This window comes from Anabrus simplex, chromosome 2, assembly GCF_040414725.1.
Source record: "Anabrus simplex isolate iqAnaSimp1 chromosome 2, ASM4041472v1, whole genome shotgun sequence".
Classification (NCBI taxonomy): Eukaryota; Metazoa; Arthropoda; class Insecta; order Orthoptera; family Tettigoniidae; genus Anabrus; species Anabrus simplex.
This window is the reverse complement of record NC_090266.1, coordinates 1,122,636,235-1,122,656,219: the sequence shown is the minus strand read 5'-3', so window position 1 is coordinate 1,122,656,219 and position 19,985 is coordinate 1,122,636,235. Positions and strand designations below refer to the sequence as shown.

The window sequence follows — 19,985 nt, the reverse complement described above, 5'->3', positions numbered from 1 at the left end:
AAAAGATTTCGGTCTTGTGCATCCTCTGCTTGTAGGGCCAGTTCTTTAAGATCTTTCTTGACATTAACGTACCATGGCACTGCCGTTTTTGGTTTTGAGTCAAATACAGTATACTGAAGATACGTTTCGTCCATCGAGAGTCGATCATCCGTCGTATATCACCATAGAAGCGAACTCTGCCTTTACGCATTGTGTCCGTGATCTTCTCTATCTTAGAGTACACTTCTTGCCTAGATTTTCTAATGTAGATGTCATTTTTGTAGTTTGGACCAAGTATGGTGTGTAGGACCTTTCTTTCTTTCCTCTCTAAATCCGGAACCAAACATTTTTCGGACAGGATAAGGCATTCAGATGCATACAGCGATACTGGTTTGATGACAGTGTTGTAGTGACGAATTTTTGTGTTCAGGGAAAAGCACTTTTTGTTGTATATGTTGCGGGTGGTTTGGAAAGTGAAGATTCTTGCTTCTTGCTGCTATGGCCTCTTTGTCAAGTCCATTTTGCTGAATCCATTCCCCAAGGTATTTAAATTTACTAACACGGTTTATCGTTCCATATTTGGTGTTTAGTTGTGCCACATCATCTTTGATATTTGACATTACTTCTGTCTTTTGAAAGGAAATTTGTAAACCACTTTGTTCTTCTACTTCCTTTAACACATTGATTTGTTCTGTTGTACTTTCGAATTTTTCTGTCATAAGGGCTATATCATCAGCGAACGCTAAGCAATCTATTTCCACTCCGTTTTTCTTTGTCCCAATCCTAACGGGTTTGTAAAGGTTTCTTTCTTTTAACGTCTTTCGCCACTCCTGTATTACCTTCTCAAGTACGCAGTTGAACAAAAGAGGTGACAGCCCATCTCCCTGTCGAACGCCTGTCTTGATCTCAAAGGTTTCAGAGAGACATCCTTGGAATTATACTTTGGATTTGGTATTAGTTAGTGTTGCCCTTATTATCGCCAGCAGTTTCTCATCGACTCCCATTTTTTCAATGATGTTAAGCAACACATCACGGTCGATAGGGTCGTATGCTTTCCTGAAGTCTACAAGTGTAGATACATAGGTTCGACCTCTCAGCATATGGTATCTTATTATGGTTTTTAGGTTAAGTATTTGTTCTGCACTTGATCGGCCTTTCCGAAAACCTGCTTGGTTCTAGTCTTTCTAGGATGGATAGTGACAGGATCTTGTAGGCTACTGACAGAAGAGAAATTCCACGGTCATTTTTCACATCTCTTATATTTCCTTTCTTTTGTAAAGGATGGATCAAGGCTAGCTTCCAGTCCTCTGGTAGTTGTTCTTTTCCCATATATCTACAATGGTTTGGCGTAGGATATCAATTGCTTCTTCCGGGGCATGTTTCCACAGTTCCGCAATCCTGGAGTCTTCACCAGGAGCCTTGTTATTTTTCAGTCTCTTTATGTGGCGTTTGATTTCATCGCGATTTGGTGGAGAAGATGGCAGGTTTTGGCTCACTGGTTTGTTTGTTTTGATGGGGTTGGCTGGTTTTTCACAGTTTAGAAGGTCGTTAAAATACTTAGCTAAGATTTCGCAGTTTTCTTCATCTGATGTTGCAAGAGTTCCATCTTCCCTTAGAAAGCAAAGGGAAGGTGCCTTGTATCCTTGTACCTTCTTTTTAAAATTTCTGAAGTATTCACGGGTCTCACCTCTATGAAAGTCTTGCTCAATCTTGTCCAGTAGTTCCTTTTCATACTTGCGTTTCTCACTGGGTATTATTTTTGCTGTTTGTGCTTGTTGTGTTTTGTACATCTTCCAATCTTCTTCTTTTTTCGAGGTGTAATATCTTTTCCAGGCATTCAGATGATCCCCTAAGGTCTTCTCGCAGTTATCGTTCCACCACGTGTGCTTCTTCCTCTTCTTGATTTCGGCTGCGGGCAGGCATTCCCTCCTTACCCGAATAGTTATGGTTTTCCCGCCAATACTCGGGTGGATGATTGCAGTGGTTTCCCACTGGGCGATGGGTTCGCCACATCCCTACGCCAATTATGATGATGATGATGATGATTATTATTATTATTATTATTATTATTATTATTACTATTATTATTATTATTATTATTATTATTATTATTATTATTATTATTATTATTATCGTCGTTGCGTTGCTGTTCATTGTAATAATATACAACCTTGTACTACGAAGTAAACTTGTAACATTCCTTATCAGGAAACGAAGGGCCCATTTTCAATTATTGCGTAGGGGCCCCGAGCTTCCTACCGCCGCTACTCGTCCTGCAGGAGTATTCTCCAACCAACAATACAGTAATGTTCTTCAGATACATGCACCCATATACCGAGTGTAATGTGTGGTTCTTGGATCCGTGTAATTACGTAGGTCACTCAGTTTATTTTACAGCCTACACTGTAGTATTTTTGAAATAAAAATACCGCACCGCACTCTAGGAATGTATGTGTGCTTGACTTATTTATGCACTTCTACAGCATAATTTATTTAAGGTTCATTTTCCTTTACACGTCAGTCCGATGGACTGCATGTCCATATGTGGCTGAGAGGCGTGACCAGTCTTAGGGAAAATAATGGATAGGAAGAGCATTGGGAGATGTGACCTTTCGCCCGAACAGCAAAGAATTCACTTTCACCTATTATGAACTTTTAAGTGTTCAATTTCTTTACGGCTTTTCCGTCGTGAAATTACCAGCGATGTATTCCAGCCTGGCAGCGGCCTCGCCAGTCGGACTGCCACACTGATGGTTGGTACGACGACCACTACAAGCCTCCTCTGTAGTACAGCGCTGTGACGGTGCACTAGGGGTGGCGTGCACCTCCACCTGTATAAATATCTGCCTATCTTCTATTACCCTCTACTTCGCCGATGAACAAGTTAACCTCATAAAATATTGATCAATAAAGAAACGTAAGGAGACAAATATAAAAATTTACGACCTCAGAATGCTTTTTACAGACATTTGACACTCTTTGAATTGCTTTCTCTCTCTCTCTCTCTCTCTCTCTCTCTCTCTCTCTCTCTCTCTTCCCTAAATTACTGTTTTTTCGATTTACTTCTCTAACCATACTACTCGTACTCTGCATACTGAGTTTCGTAAAATTCTGTTAATACACTTTCCCGTTATGTCGTAACAATCACACGAACAGACATACAGACAGACAAAACTGAACTGAGCCTGCTTTCGAAATTTGTGTACCTAAACTTAGATAAAAACAAAGTGAGAAGCAAATTTTAAGATGTAGAAAAAAATAGGCCTACAATTATAGGAAGAAAATATTTGGTTAATACAAACCTGTAATAAAGATGGCCTTCTTGTGTAATTCCGGCAGCAGTTCTATCGGAAGTAATTTTCGAATGGCAGCATACATAATTCTTCCCAACGTAAGTCCTAACGCGCAATACAGAATAAGTGCGCTGACATCTTTGTCCAGCAGTAAGCGGACCAAAGTGTAGGAAACGACCAGGCAAGTGAAAAATATTCCAGTACGGCGAATCATTGTCAGAGATGGCATTATTCCTGAAACAGAAATAATTGTAGTTAAATGCATGGTTTGGCGGAACTAGTAAAGAGAGCTTAATTTCTTACGCTGCTAGCAAAATCAACCTTGTAGTTTAACACGACTGTTTATGATATTAGCCACGGGACGTCCGTTTTTATACGTGGGAACCGAACCACGTGGACGTTACTATTCCTTAAAAGATGTCCACATAAAGTACATTTGCTGGAATTCGGAGTATGGCCACCTGTGACGATGACACTCGGCTCTGAAGCCCCACTTACGGATGCAATAAATACAGAGTTACATCAATGAAGTGTATAAAGAACCGTAATGGAAGGACGCTTGACTTAATATTGACCAACGTAACTCATTTTAACGTTCCTAAAATATGATTTTCCTCATCCTTTCCTCTATATAGATTCTGAAACTCGTATTAAAACTAATAAAGTTGATATTATGCACGATTTCTCGAAAGCAGATTTTCATTGTCTTTACAAAGTGCTAGAAAGAGAAAACTGAGATGATCTGAAAAAAGGAACACTAAATGATCCTAATGAAGCTATAAAGTACTTCATATTGTCTTTAACGAGATTACGGATAAGACTGTTCCAAAAATTAAAAAATTAAAAGGAATATCCACTTTCTTTTACAAATAAAATTATTGAAACCGTAAAATTAAAGGACTATTATCGAAAACATACGAAAAATTCAGAGCACAATAAGATAATGTTTAAAGAAATGAGAAAGCTTCCAATTCAGTGGTAAAATTTTTATATAAAATGTTCAAAAGAAGTTGCGAAGGACTTATAAAAATATGCACCCATCGTCATTGTGGTATTTCATTCAAAACAAATGGAAAAATAGATCAAACCCCGGGGTTATGATTTTAAACGGCGTACCTTTGCGAAGCACTAAGCAAATAGTCGATGGCATTGCCACATATTTCTGTAAGGTTTATGTAAACAACAGGTCCAGTTATAATAACGAGGTAGAAACTCCCATGAAAGCAAACTCTTCCAGTGGCTCATATAGCCGGAAAAGAATATATCCAGGCTAAGAGGAAACCTACTAATACGCCAGTGGCCAGGTCATGAATTGTGGGGGGGGGGGGTTACCTGACAAAAGGTCACGTAGTTTTGGATTTTGGATATGTTGTTTGTACCTAGGCCCTTATCAAGAAGCCAAGCCTTCTAATTTGGCGTGCCTGTGCTCGCATCAGTACGACCACCTTTTTTTTTTTTTCGATTTTTGCTCGATAACACTTTACCAGTGCATCCTACAAAACAATACTCATCATTTTTGTAGAGCACAAAATTTGCTACAATTTACTCCCGTAACATGTTTTTCTAAACCTCATACTTACCGAAATACGGAACTTCAAATCACAACCTTTTCCAAAAGTTCCTTATCTCAAATTAATCATTTTACCGTCTTCCATCATCTCTGAAAGTTTGTACCATCATCATCATCATCATCATCATCATCACGGATACATACTGTATAGTACGACAGGGCTGCGAATGGAGCATTTAGATCAAACTAAAGTTTAATATATCTAAATCTGTAACCCTTTCTTTTTCAAGACCCAAACTGCCGGTAAATTTGACTTATGTGACGTTAGGGGAGAACTTGAAGAAATTAATGGAATACAATGACCTTTGTATATTATTTCATGCCAAGTTAACATTCCGAAGTCATTTTTAAAGAGCAGTTAAGAGCGCCTACAAAATGCTGTCAACAATTATTACACTCTACAATACGTCAGTACGCTCTAGACTTGAACACGCTACTGTTGTATTGAAGGTGTGCAACAATAGAAGTACAGAGATAATAAAATGAGTCCAGAAACGTTTCCTGAAGTTCCTATACATGTAGAAAGAAGGGTTCAGGATTACCGGGCGAGCTGGCCGTGCGGTTAGGGTTGCGCAGCTGTGAGCTTGCATCCGGGAGACAGTGGGCCACGGCCACCTTGTCTAAGGCTGCAAGTCCTTTGTAGAGTAAGTAGGAGACCCCGCAGCCTTTCTCTTAGAAGTCGTCGGAGCATTTGCTAGAAGAATTCCTGCCAGTCTGAAGAGGAATTGCGGGACTCTTAATAATAAGTATAATCGCAGTTGAAGACTTGAAATTAGTCGGTGAAGAGAGTAGAGACTGCATCGATGACTTTGCTATACCAAGCAAGAAAATACGCTCAACTGTATTTTAAATATTGTCCATAGTTGTACGTAATTACGTAAATTGATCATAAAAGGAAGAATTGGATCAACTTCTTCACTCCCAGGTAGTTGGATCTTCCCCATCAGAACGTTCCCGACGACTCAAAGAACCAATAATCCTACTGAGAGTCCTGAGTTGTGTCTTGAAGTGTCCAACGTCAGTGGAGAAGAGGAAACAGATTTTTGAACATACCCGCAGAAAAGGCTAAGTCCAGTACACGTCCAACGCCAGGTCAACGCAGAGCCAGTCAAGACTATTTATTGCACCGGGTGAGGTGGCCGCGCGGTTAGGGCCACGCAACTATGAGCTTGCATCAGGGAGATTGTGGGTTCGAACCCCACTGTTGGGAGTCATGAAGATGGTTTTCCGTGCTTTCCCATTTTCACACCAGGCAAATGTACCTTAATTAAGGCCATGGCCACTTCTTTACCACTGTTAGGCCTTTCCTATCCCATCGTCGCCATACCATCTATCTGTATCGGTGCGACGTAAAGCAAATTGTAAAATGAAGTCTATTTATTTCGGGCATGGGGGAGTATCGGTATTGTTAATTGCAAGCAAGGAAGAATCACGTATCACCGACTGAAATTATAATGATTTTAGTGAGTCAGGCTCAAGCAACGATAGTGTGCACGAGCAGGAGGGACCCTTTGTATCAGTGACAGAAGGCTTATAGGACTGATAGGACATGAATTCGTAGGTTGTAAACCGGATAGGCTCCGCGAATTTATTGCCAATGTAGACACGGCACAGTGCATGATCAAAGCATCTGACCAGGCACTATTTTAAAATACACTTTAACTAATATCTCAGGAGCAGCCCATGAAAACTTGTTAGCTAGAGGTGGCACCATCGATTGGAAGCGTTCTAAGGATGCTTTGTGGGAATATTATGAGAAAAAGATAGTTTTGATTTACATTTATTTCAACTTTTCCAAAACATCCAAGAGGCAAAGGATCCAATAGTGGACGGGGCACAAAAGCTCGAAGAAAATACGGCAATGTTTCGAAATGCCATTCCAGATACTGAACCACTACAGTAGGATACAGAATAAGTCAATGGTATGTTTTGTCTAAAATAGCAAGAGCAGCATTCATACATGGAGTACTGATTGGGCCTATCCAAATTAAGTTACCGGATCGAACTCCAAAAACATTTGAAGAGACGATATCTGTAGCTAGGCAGGAAGAAGCCTTGATAAATTGTCAGAGAAAGAGTGAGAAGCTTTATATAGGCAACGCTAGTCCGCATCTTCACGAAAAGAAGGGTGGCAAAAGGTACCGGTCAAAGAATTTAAAGACCGGTGGCCAAGAAAGACAGAAAAGAAGTCTCACAAGGCTAAATACGTACTCGTCATATGATTTAATTGTAAAAAAGAGGGTCATATTGTCCGGGACTTTAGATAGAACAGGACGAAAAGAAATTCAAACAGTACGACATACTCTAAGGAGATAATAAAATGCACTTATTGTTAAAATAAAAATGTTCACGAGGAAAAATACTGTAAGCGGAAACAGGATGATAAAGAGAAACATACTGACGGGAGCGTGAGTACGCACTCGAGGGGTAATGTGGAAGCGAAGCCCAGAGAAAACTTACATGTCACGAATGTAAGGACGCAGGCCGAGTGCTCCATAAAAATAAGGCAGTCCTCGCAAATTTTCAAATTATATGAGTTTAAAAGTCCGGGCCGTAAGAGGGCTGAATTCGCACAGAGCAATATTCAAGACATGAAAAGGGACCGAGTGGAAACCAAAAACGCAGAAACGGGAAGTCTGCCCAGGAAGTCACATCACGTAAGAAAGTGCAGTAGATGGTCGCACTCGACCCAGGGCTTCTGGTTTAGTTCGCGAGGGGCCACAAGGGAGGGTCGCCTATGGACCCCCCCAAGGAGGTTAGTCTCGATAAAGCCAGTACCTCAAGTACGAAGGTACGATATTGATAAGTATAGCCTGTAGAAGATTTGCCTTAAGATTTTTGACAGATATTGGAAGTAATGTATTCTTATTAAAGGAAAGATGTGCACCAAAAGGCATATTCATTAACCGTAGATAGATCCTCCAGTTAAAGGGAATTTGTAATGGTTAAACAGCGACAAAGTGTAAGGTTTGAATCCCGACTGCGCGCAGGAATCCGGATTTCTGTCTGGTTGGTAATGACTTTAATTTGAAGCAAGATGGAATAATCGGGAAGGATGTATTGAGAGACAGCATCCTCAATTATAAGGAAGGCTATACCACATTACCTAGAAAAAGATACACTATGGGTACGCGAGAAACGATTATTGTGAAACTCGAACCAAGAACTCAAAAGATTGTAGCTGTAGAGGTGGACCAAGGTACAATTGAAGGACTCATTGAAAAGCAGGAAGTTAAGCCGGGAGTTCTTAGTGGCCTATCTAACAAGCATCTTAAACAACACAGATAGGGAATGGAGCTTGAGAAGCGCTATTATCAGAATGTGGACATAGGAAGTGATACACCAGGCGCGGTACACAAAGTTGAGGGGACCATGTTATCGCGACCAGACTGTGAATAATAATAATAATAATAATAATAATAATAATAATAATAATAAAGTACCGAGCTCGACAGCTGATAGTATTCGGGAGATAGTGGGTTCGAACCCCACTGTCGGCAGCCCTGAAAATGGTTTTCCGTGGTTTCCCATTTTCACACCAGGCAAATGCTGGAGCTGTACCTTACTTAAGGCCACGGCCGCTTCCTTCTCATTCCTAGGCCTTTCCTGTCCCATCGTCGCCATAAGACCTATCTGTGTCGGCGTGACGTAAAGCAACTAGCAAATAGTAATAATAATAATAATAATAATAATAATAATAATAATAATAATAAGGTAAAATTTATGGGGAAAATTTCAGCACCCTTCTACATTCAAACAGGCGTGAGACAAGGCGACAAACTCTCTCCTATTCTGTTCAACGTCGTCCTAGACATGGTTATTGAAGAATGGGAAAAAGAACTCAAGAAATTTGAGTTTGGAAGCCAATCCGACTGGGCTTTACCATGGATAACCTCCACATACCATACCTCGTTTTTGCAGATGATCTGGCGATACTAACAGAGGATGAGGAGACCGCCATTAAACAGCTCGAGATAAAGAAAGTGCAGAAAAGGTGGGACTATAGATATCGTTTGAGATAACTAAAGACAGATATCAAGAGCCTGAGAACAAAATATGGTACAATTGACAGGGTCACTTACTTTAAATACCTTGGAGAATTTATCGAACCGACAGGCATTGAAGAGATCTCACAACATACTCGTCTCCAAAAAATGAAAAAAAAAGCAAAGGGTTACACCAAGACATCTAGAACAAAAAAAAATCCAGGTCAAGGCATACAAAAGTTCGGCATCACAACACAGTCATAAAACCAACCAGTCAGTCCTTTACGCAAGTGAAACATTGTCACTCAACATAACACAAGAAATTGAAGAAATCAAAAGAGATGAGAGGAAGATCATTAGGAAAACGTTTACAGGTTATAATCAATGAAAACAACAGTAAAGTTCTAAAACATCGGAACTGACATTAGGAGAAGACGAATGAAATTATTTGATGATATCAGTAGATTACCAGAAAATCCATTGACAAAAACGATAGCAGTTTATGTCAGTTCACTCAACACCCTGGCTTAAGCCAGGACCTCATGAACGCAAACATAACGTTGTCTAAAGGGACATCTTTAGACATAAAATAAACAATTGGGTAGCTCCATCAGAGCAACAGAACAGACTAAAGTGGTCGGAAGAACGTAACAAGCCTTCTCGGAAAGAATTAAAGCCTAATGGAACAACAAGAAGAACCCACAGAATAATTGACTGAGTTATTTGCTTAACGTCTTCCAATAATGGGAGAATTCGCTACTACTACTACTACTAATAATAATAATAATAATAACAATAATAATAATAACAGTGACATAAATTATTATTGAACAGCTTGCAAAACAAAACCAGTTGTTAAGTCACCGTCTCAAAAGGTTCGAGAGCAATTACCAGTAGAACATGTGTCACTCCAAGGTCGCGAAAAGATAATTACATGAAAATTATATGCTAGCTGTACGTTCTACAAGACATATTCTATTTAGAAGGGTATACGTTGACAAATACACACACTGACGTACTGCAAATTACTAATATTATTTCGTGTGTTCAAGTACATGCCAGATCTGCCAAGGCCACTACATTGCGACATGAGTATGTACCTCACTGTGGAGAACAAATGAACGCTGAGATTAAGGACCGCCTACAAGGAAAGCCAGTTTTTATAGTTGCAGACGAGACTTCACACATACAGGGAAGATGCGTTTTCGCTGTTTTATTCCAAACAATGTGTGACAAAGCAAACCAGGAATTATTTCTAGGTAGCTGTAACTTTTTTGGTACTACTTGTAGCAGGGCAATAATAGACACTTTAAAAGAATATGATATCTCATATGAAAATGTAGTTGATTTCGTAAAACGTTCAGATGGATACATGTGGGCACTGGAGACAATAGTTACAACTGACCATCTCGTGCACTTTCAGTTTTATGCGCACAAGGTAAACTTAGTTGGAGATGTGATTTTAAAAGGAATGTCACAACTTTTTTATTACAATTTGTTTTACGTCGCACCGACACAGATAGGTCTTACGGCGACGATGGACAGGAAAGGGCTAGGAGTGGGAAGGAAGCGGCCGTGGCCTTAATTAAGGTACAGCCCCAGCATTTGCCTGGTGTGAAAATGGAAAACCACGGAAAACCATCTTCAGCGCTGCCGACAGTGGGATTCGAACCCACTATCTCCCGAATACTGGATACTGGCCGCACTTAAGCGACTGCAGCTGTCAAGCTCGGTAAAGTTTTTAATTAATCTTTTGACTGTCTTAGATAGACCCATTCATGCCCGCACCTTCTATCACCCCTGTCCACCACGGTAACCCCGGAACAGCCTGTAGCAATTGTTCTCTTTTCTCTGTGTTACTTTAACTTATATAAATAGCAAATAAATGTACACTTCACTTACACTGTTAACCTTTTGCAAACGTGATTTTAATGTCATTTCAAAAGACATTACTCGTTTATCAGTATTATCCCATATTAGAGTTTTCTCCAAAATGCTATAAAATGCTAAATTGCAACAGTATAAATGCTAAACAGTGCTAAATGTTCAAATCAAATTGCTAAATATCCTGATTTTCAAATGCTAAAAATCACCATCTCATCGTCATCATACTGTGCATAACATAAAACTCTACCAACACGAATATGCGATTGTGAATGAATCCCTCCACACATGGTTGGCGTCAGGGGTGCCATTCGGCCGTAAAACTGGGCCAAGCCCGCATATCCGACACAGTCAGAAACAGCGAATTACATAAAATGTAACCTGTCAGCAGTGGGTTTAACAACTAGTAAACCGGGCGAGTTGGCTGTGTGGTTAGGGGCGCGCAGCTGTGAGCTTGCATCCGGGAGATAGTGGGTTCGAACCCCACTGTCGGCAGCCCTAAAGATGGTTTTCCGTGATTTCCCACGTTCACACCAGGCAAATGCTGGGGCTGTACCTTTAATTAAGGCCACGGCCGCTTCCTTCCCAATCCTAGGCCTTTCCTCTCCCATCGTCGCCATAAGACCTATCTGTGTCGGTGCGATGTAAAGCAAATACAAAAAAAAACTAGTAAACCTAGCGTGCATAACAATCTACATCCGATGGTTCTCTTCGAAGAGTTCAGAAAAGCAGGAACATGTTTCTAAAAATATTTTGTTTAAAATTCAGAATCTAAAATATGGAAGAGGTGGATCATTTAGCATTTAGAACAGGGCCTTTCAAACGCCCAAAATCTCACGCGTGCAAACCGAGGCGCAGAGGGTCTGTGCACCGTGCATCGGTACAACTCGGCTCGGCTAGGACCAACGTTTTGTCACTGGGCGACTCGGCTAAGATCGGCTAAGCTCGGCTCAACTCGGCTCGGACGGCGGGGCGCTGCGCAGAATGTGAGGAAGGGGGAGATAGGTGGAGCGAGCGAGACAGGCGTAGGGAAAGAGAGAGACAGCGCTATTGCTCAAAATCCAGGCGTGGGGGTCTGCATTCTGTTCAACCTAGCGAATTCGTCTGTTGCACCTTGCGCCTCGCAATGCACCGGTGCATGCAACCTCAGAGGCCCTGGTTTAGAATGTGTATTCTGCCAGGATGGAGGAGTATGTTAGTGGAATGCTATCGACCCCGCCAGGGCGTGGTAAAAGCTGTAATAGTGGTGGTACTAGTAGTACGGTGGACTATTTTTAATTTGAAATCCAAGGGGAGTCACAAAAATTTCGAATATTCCAAAATTCGTATTAATCAAGAATGACTATTTTGACGAAAATATAGTACTGTATAAGTACATAAAATAAATTCATTATACATTCTATCGACCCTTAACACCTGCCATGTTGTTCTGTATTCTACATTAAAACTTTCACACGAAACTATACTGTACAAGCACTAGTAAAACAACAGAATTTACAGTATTTACTCACTATTTCGCACATGTAACAATACATTTATTGGCATTAGCAGAGATAAGGGTTAAGTCTGTTAACAACAGCAACTCCCTGACTATAACTAGGAAGCTATAATAAAAATAGAATATATTTGGGTATTATTTGAAGGCTTCAATTCCAGGAACCGTTACAAGATAAACTTGCGATACATTCTGACTTCGAATTATCCAAATTTAAGCTTCAACAATTTGAATTAAATGTAATTTTTTTGTATGTATTGGACCGAGCTCGATAGCTGCAGTCGCTTGAGTGCGGCCAGTATCCAGTATTCGGGAGATAGTAGGTTCGAACCCCACTGTCGGCAGCCCTGAAGATGTTTTTCCGGCCGCTTCCTTCCCATTCCTTGGCCTTTCCTGTCCCATCGTCGTCATAAGACCTATCTGTGTCGGCGCGACGTAAAGCAACTAGAAGAAAAAAATTATTGATTGGAATGGGAATTTCAAGGGAAATCAACTTTTATTCGAAGCATCCAATTTTAGAAGTATCTAATTTTTGAATTATCCCATGTCGAATTAACCAGAGTCCACTGTAGTAGTAGTATTTGTAGCGGTAGGAGTAGTAGTAGTACCACCGTATAAGAAGAAGAAGAATAAGAAGGAGAAGAAAGTATTTCTAATGAATTAAGGTACAAAACTTACATCACAGTTTCCACCATTTGATAGATTACAATTACAGACTAGGATGCGGATATATCAAGAACTTTTGTCAGTTATTCAAAACTACATTCAGTGATGGGAAATGTACAAGAAGAAAAAAAGTAACTGTGATGAATTACAGATACCTGTTTTACTCACTTAAAATTACAAATTACTTTCTCAACAAGTAATCAGTAAAATTACAATTACTTGACAGAACACCACTCTTAGGGGAGGATGTAAGCCACTTTGTTTTGAACCGGGCTAGTTGGCCGTGCTCGTAGATGCGCGCGGCTGTGAGCTTGCATCCGGGAGATAGTAGGTTCGAATCCCACTATCGGCAGCCCTGAGGATGGTTTTCCGTGGTTTCCCATTTTCACACCAGGCAAATGCTGGGGCTGTACCTTAATTAAGGCCACGGCCGCTTCCTTCCAACTCCTAGGCCTTTCCTATCCCATCGTCGCCATAAGACCTATCTGTGTCGGTGCGACGTAAAGCCCCTAGCAAAAAAAAAACTTTGTTTTGAAAATACCCATTTTATGACTTTGAATTATTTTCATAGCTGGAAGTGCATGCGGCTTTTATATTTAAAAAGTACCCCAAACGCCATTTAACATTCATTTTAATGCCACGTGACATAAGGAAACTACGCCTCCTTTCTAAATCTGTTCCTTCAGGCCTAGGAATTGCAGTATTTTCTGTTTTTCTGGACTGGTTCCTTTTTCTTTGGGAGGTTTTCTTTTCTAGGGAGTTTTGTGTGTTGGTCAGCCATATACACCGACGGTATGTTGCATTCTGTTGCTTGTTTGGCGGTTACATGTCCAGGTCAAAGTATTTTTTATCCTCGTGGTTGTGTGATTTGTATGTAAAGCATTATCATGGCCAGGCCAACACAAATTTCAAGAAAAAGAAAGGAAAGTTTCAAAAATGGTATTTGTGGGGTATCAGACACTCAATCTACAGGGACATTATTTTAACTATTCAGGGGATTGCCGTTCGCCCGGTCGCCTGCGCTGCGAGCCTGTCTGCCGCCAAGCACTCTGCCGCAATGTGGCCAGCGCTCGCCTGGCACTGAGCGTAGAGAGTTTTCGCACAAGATATCCCGTACGTTCTGGAGTACATGGATATACATACGCTAACTAAAGAAGATGGCATTGGAACAACACACTGAGCACTAAACACGCGAAAACTTGACAAAACTGAACCCTAGGCTGATAAACCTCTCAACAGACTGCATAGGAGGGGAACTTACGGCACCAAGAAACGCATCACGGCAAAGTGCTTGGCGGGAGACAGGCTCGCAGCGTGGGCGACCGGGCGAGCGACATCCCCTTAATAGATAAAAAAATGTCCCTGTAAGTGTTAATAATACATTCAATGAGGGAAATGTGTTCAAGACCTACGTCAGCTAGGGATTCAACCTGGAAGAATGCTCTGAAGATTTTCCTGGATTTCCACAGAGTGCTGGTTCCCAAAGCTGATTTAAATGCACAAAGTCTTGCAAAGAGGGCCAGAAAGTTGCAGAGTCGAGAAAGGGAGCCAGAGATGACGAGGACAACAGTGAAAATCTAATACATGGGAGTGGCATGCAGGCGCGCCGACTTCGGTTAATTATTGCGGGGGGGGGGTCATAATTAACATTAACATAGGCATGTGATATGAGGGACGAATATTAACTCAAACATTCCTATATAATTCAAAAATATAAAAAACAGATCAGTAATAGAACCAGTCTAATGTACAGAGTTTTCAGTAATATTCACAAGTAAACAGAAAAATAGAACTTGATTCTTAGATAAATATTTTGAAGGAATGTCTAATGTACGAAGCTATCAAAATAATCACAAATAAAAAAGTAGTACTTGCTTCATAAATACATTTTCTGAATACGTGACCTGTTACTGTACATTGTTCATTTCATGATAAAAGCTCTACCACCAGATATACCGCCTGAACAGTCTCCATTGGGAAATGTAGTTCTTTGAAGGAATATCCGCTTTTTAATCTCATTTCTTGATATAAAATCATCTACCAAACTCACTGGGGAGAGCTCACCGGACTCTCTGCTTATAAGCCCATCAGCGCAGCTCAACCTATCGCGCAGCAGACCTTGGGACTTACTTTCTAAATCTTGTCACAATGTAGTTCACGACTCGGGGCCCCGGAGGCTACCGAACTCCACATTTTATGGGGACTTAACACTAGAAGGAGAATTGGGGGGGGGGATGCAAAGTGGCACTCCGCCCCCTAAGGCCTTGCCGCCTCCCCCTTCGAAGTCGGTGCCACAGGTCGCGTGCATTAAAAGTACCGTCAAGTTTTTTTTTTTTTTTTTTTTTTTTGCTATTTGCTTTATGTCGCATCGACACAGATATGTCTTATGGCGACGATGGGATAGGAAAGACCTAGGAAGTGGAAGGACGCAGCCGTGGCCTTAATTAAGGTACAGCCCCGGCATTTGCCTGGTGCGGAAATGTGAAACCACGGAAAACCATCTTCAGGGCTACCGACAGTGGGGCGTACCGTCAAATTTAAATCAATGTGTCTCAAAATGTTGTCATGGTAACATATTACTGTAGTTTTTTCAGGAAGTTCAATACCTAAATATGTTAAATGTTTTACAGTTGTTCCATACTTAGCTGTGGTGTTACTGACTTTTTATTTGTTGTTTCTAATTTAATCATGGAGGTTATCAAACATTTTAAATGCCGGGCTGAGTGGCTCAGACGGTTAAGGCGCTGGCCTTCTAACCCCAACTTGGCAGGTTCGATCCTGGCTCAGTCCGGTGGTATTTGAAGGTGCTCAAGTACGACAGCCCCGTGTCGGTAGATTTCCTGGCACGTAAAAGAACTCCTACGGGACTAAATTCCGGCACCTCGGCGTCTCCGAAGATCTTAAAAAGTAGTTAGTGGGACGTAAAACAACATTATTATTATTATTATTATTAAACATTTTAAATGGGAAAATATGGTGAAAAATTAGTGTACTGTTAAAAGAATAGAAATTAAACTTCATACTCTGCATTTAAAAAACAGTGGAACCTCGATATTTCGAATCACCTCGGGAGCTAAATTTTATTTCGATTTGTCGAAATTTCGAGATATAGAGAATACCGTTTTTGAGCATGTATAGCGCATAATTGTATCATATGTATCTACGGGCTTATACTTAACACATTGTGTTGAACAGTATTTACAAATACACAAACAAACTATATTTTACTGCATAACTTTGATTATAACCGTTATTATAGTAACTTTTTGGAAGACAGGATACAGTACATATAGTAGTGAGACAAGAAACACACCTCGGTTAACACCTTTGGAAAAAATCCTTTAGTCTCTTCTGTTTGTTACTGTTAACTTTCCTCCCTTCACGTTGAAACTTCTCGTCAATACCACGCAGCCGAGATTCATAAATGGAGCTTCTCGTCCACGACTTCGGGGGTTGCTTTCGTACGTGACCGGTAATTAATTCACACCCGAGAAGCAACGAGGCTTCGCCGATTTTTCGACCATTAGAAGTTTTAGTTTTTCGATTCCCGTCATATGAGCTCCCAGCATCACTGTAACCCTTTCTTTACTAGTTAACTGTTCCTGACAAACCACAAATGCTGTACTGCACAGTTTATGTTGCACAAAATTCAAGTTACAGAGTATTATTTCCTTCACGGGAAGAAATGTTTGCTTCTAGAAATCGAGAAATACGTGTAACCGAATTTCGAGTAGTAGAGACATAAATACACGTGAAGAATAGGACAAACGGCCGGTAATTTTAAGTTACTTCGAGATACTGAAAATTCGAGTAATGGAGGTTCGAGATATCGAGGTTCGACTGTATCAGTATATTGATAAAGCATCTACTGACAACTGCACACAAGTTCAACGTCATGGAATTAATAGTTTCGGAGAAAAGTGCAGTCGGAGTTCGTCAGTTTAACACTTCGATTACTGGAATGTAACGAGTAGTGGAATGTAACGAGTACTGGAATTTAACGATTTCTGTAATGTATGGACTAATGGAATATAACGAGTGCAGTACGTAACGATTACTGACTTACAACCTCCCCTTATGGAGATTTTTTTCGCATGTGGCTGTAATGATCTAAGTGAGACTAAACATTATGGATATCTTGGTAGTTTCGAAAATAATTGTTTCTAAAATTTATAATCTCTAAGCATCTATCTCTTGGGGGAAGTATGTTACATCTTTTGTATTTGCTGAAAAGACGCTCTACAGGTGCATTTGAGGGAACACCTGTGTTTAATTTTAAGAATACACCCAATAGTGATGGATATTGTGGGAGAAGTTTGGAAGTTCTTTCGAAGTTCTGAGGAGGTACGAATGTCTCTCATCCAGTACTGGTTCTGCTGTAACAGAACCGAAAACGTTACCTTAATCATCACTTAATTTTCTCCCGTTTCCGCTTCCATGCGATGTATATCGATTACAGTAATGTAACGAGTACTGCCATGTAACGAATACTGGAATGTAACGAGTACTTGAATATAACGAGTACTGTAATGTAACGAGTACTGGAATATAACGAGTATTGAAATGTAACGAGTACTGGAATTTGACGATTTCTGGAATACAATGAGTAATGGAATATAACGAGTACTAGAATGTAACGATTACCGGAATGTAGTGATTAAGAGAATGTAATGAGTACTGGAATGTAACGAGTACTGGAATGTAATGATTACTAGAATGTAACGAGTACTGGAATGTAACGATAATATCACACGGTAATATCACACATTTATCTCATCTCCATAATTTCTCTTCTTTGTTACGAACACTTTGAAAATTGAAATCATTTTCATAAAATATAAAGAAGAACAAACCCAAGAGAACTTACATTTTAAAATGGGTTTAAAAGAAAACGTACTCAAAGCGATACACACGGTATGGAAGAAATAGCCTAATCGCATAATCCTTCAAATACAGTATAGTCCAATCGCTTTTTCTGACAGCGGGAAGGCCTAATTCCCATTCTTTCGGCGACGGTGTATACTTAACTTCACGTGACTTTTTTCTCTGCTGGCTGCTGTCTCCACTCACCGAGATCTCAGGTGAAGAAGAACTGAGAATGTTCTTCCTTTCGCCTTCAGCTTCATCCTCGCTACCGAAGTCTTTGCAGTGCTTGAAGAAAAAATTCCCTTTCCACCCGGAGGCTTCGTAATGACTGCGTTTCAAAATTTATTTTGGATCGTCAAGGGTAATTGCGTGTTCGTGTTCTTCCACCTCAACAGCTTGTGTATCACGATTTGGTAGTGATTAGAAAATGTTATATTGTGGTCCACCCAAATGAAGATATGTCGCACACATACCCGTAAAACCCCGTGTTCCTTTCGAGATTACAAAGAGGTCCATATTCTATTTCCATTTATCCCGTCCGGTGGCGAGTGTGGTTACGTCGGAATCCCTATCAAAAGGAGGAATTTCCCTTCCTTCCACTTGTTTCTTTTTTCTTGCAACATTTTACAGAAGCTGAGAACAGGTTACTTTAATCGCGACAGTCCGGATCTATGGCGTGCTGGCCTTTGATCCAGGGGTTCCTGGGTTCGATTCTCGGCTGCGTGCGGTTTTTTAACCTTCGTTGGTTAATTCCAACGGCTCGGGGGCTGGGTTTGTGTGCCGTATTCAACATTAGAATTCATCATAGGTAGGGCTCCTTCCTCATAGATGTGCAGGTCACCTGTACGGCATGAACCCGAAAGAAATGCTTCTGTATATGTAATTCAGGAACATAACTAAATTTCAATATCACACGTATTTCCTCGAATTCAAAGTAACGCTATCTCCTTACAAGCCATGAAGGCTCCTGAAGGAGCTCACGTAACATCGGACACTAAGTGGGATAGATTGGTTAGTTCCAAGCTCAGGTGCTATTGCCCCCGGGAATTAGCCCATTCACATTTTATTTTTATTTTTATTTTTTCTAGTTGCTTTACGTCGCACCGACACAGATAGGTCTTATGGCGACGATGGGACAGGAAAGGGCTAGGAGTGGGAAAGAAGCGGCCGTGGCCTTAATTAAGGTACAGTCCCAGCATTTGCCTGGTGTGAAAATGGGAAACCACGGAAAACCATTTTCAGGGCTGCCGACAGTGGGGTTAGAACCTGCTATCTCCCGAATACTGGATACTGGCCGCACTTAAGCGACTGCAGCTATCGAGCTCGGTCATTCACATTTTTGTTGCAGGGTCATTCAACCTCAGGGGTATGTGCCGTTCCAGAAGTGAGTATCTTGTTTCTTAAGTTTTTCGACTTCCAGACAGGGAATCGAACCCACGTCATTCGAGGTGAACCAAGCACGCTTTTTCCTTCTCGGCTAGGCAGCTTCTTTATCACATTAAACTTCTACAATTTAAAACAAGCCAAATGCGATTTTCAAAACACAGACTTTTTTTTTGCTAGTGGCTTTACGTCGCACCGACACAGATAGGTCTTATGGCGACGATGGGATAGGAACGGCCTAGGAGTTGGAAGGAAGCGGCCGTGGCCTTAATTAAGGTACAGCCCCAGCATTTTCCTGGTGTGAAAATGGGAAACCACGGAACACCACATTCAGGACTGCCGACAGTGGAATTTGAACCCACTATCTCCCGGATGCAAGCTAACAGCCGCGCGCCCCTAACCGCACGGCCAACTCGCCCGAAGACTTTCTTTTTAGCGCATGACCTTTTGTGCCGGACGTGTTCGGTTCTCCAGTCCTGCGGCTGCTTTTCCCCTACTCCCCATCGGAGTGAGCAACATATACCGCTGTGTGACGGTGTTGTCTGCGGGTGTATGTGAATAAAAGCACATCGAAGAAATGACAATAGCACGGGGACAATAGCGGGGACTGGTTACGTTACCCTGCAGTAACACCAACTGTGATCGCGAGTTGTAACTGATGGACTGGGGTGGGACCTGCGTGTCGTGGGCGAATGCACGCTGCAGGTCTACGCCGTACACGTGTACGTCCATCACTTGCAAACAGACCTAACCTACTCTCGCCACTGAAGACAATAGACCACCATTCCCCTCTCCAGTCGACTCTTTCACGACACTAGAGTAGCCGTGCTTGGCGGTGTCGAGGTGTCAGTGGTACCCTGGAC

The 19,985-nt window shown here is 41.2% G+C and overlaps 1 protein-coding gene across 1 annotated transcript in view; it reads right to left on the bottom strand.

Moving 5' to 3' along the window:
• The window catches only part of LOC136863803 (17-beta-hydroxysteroid dehydrogenase type 6-like), a 176,023-nt gene that overhangs the window by 140,633 nt on the left and 15,405 nt on the right, over window positions 1–19,985 (bottom strand). The window contains exon 2 of the mRNA XM_067140142.2: window positions 3,282–3,506. Within this exon, the coding sequence (XP_066996243.2) occupies window positions 3,282–3,501 (220 nt within the window). The 5' untranslated portion in view covers window positions 3,502–3,506. The remainder of the gene's footprint in view (window positions 1–3,281; window positions 3,507–19,985) is intronic.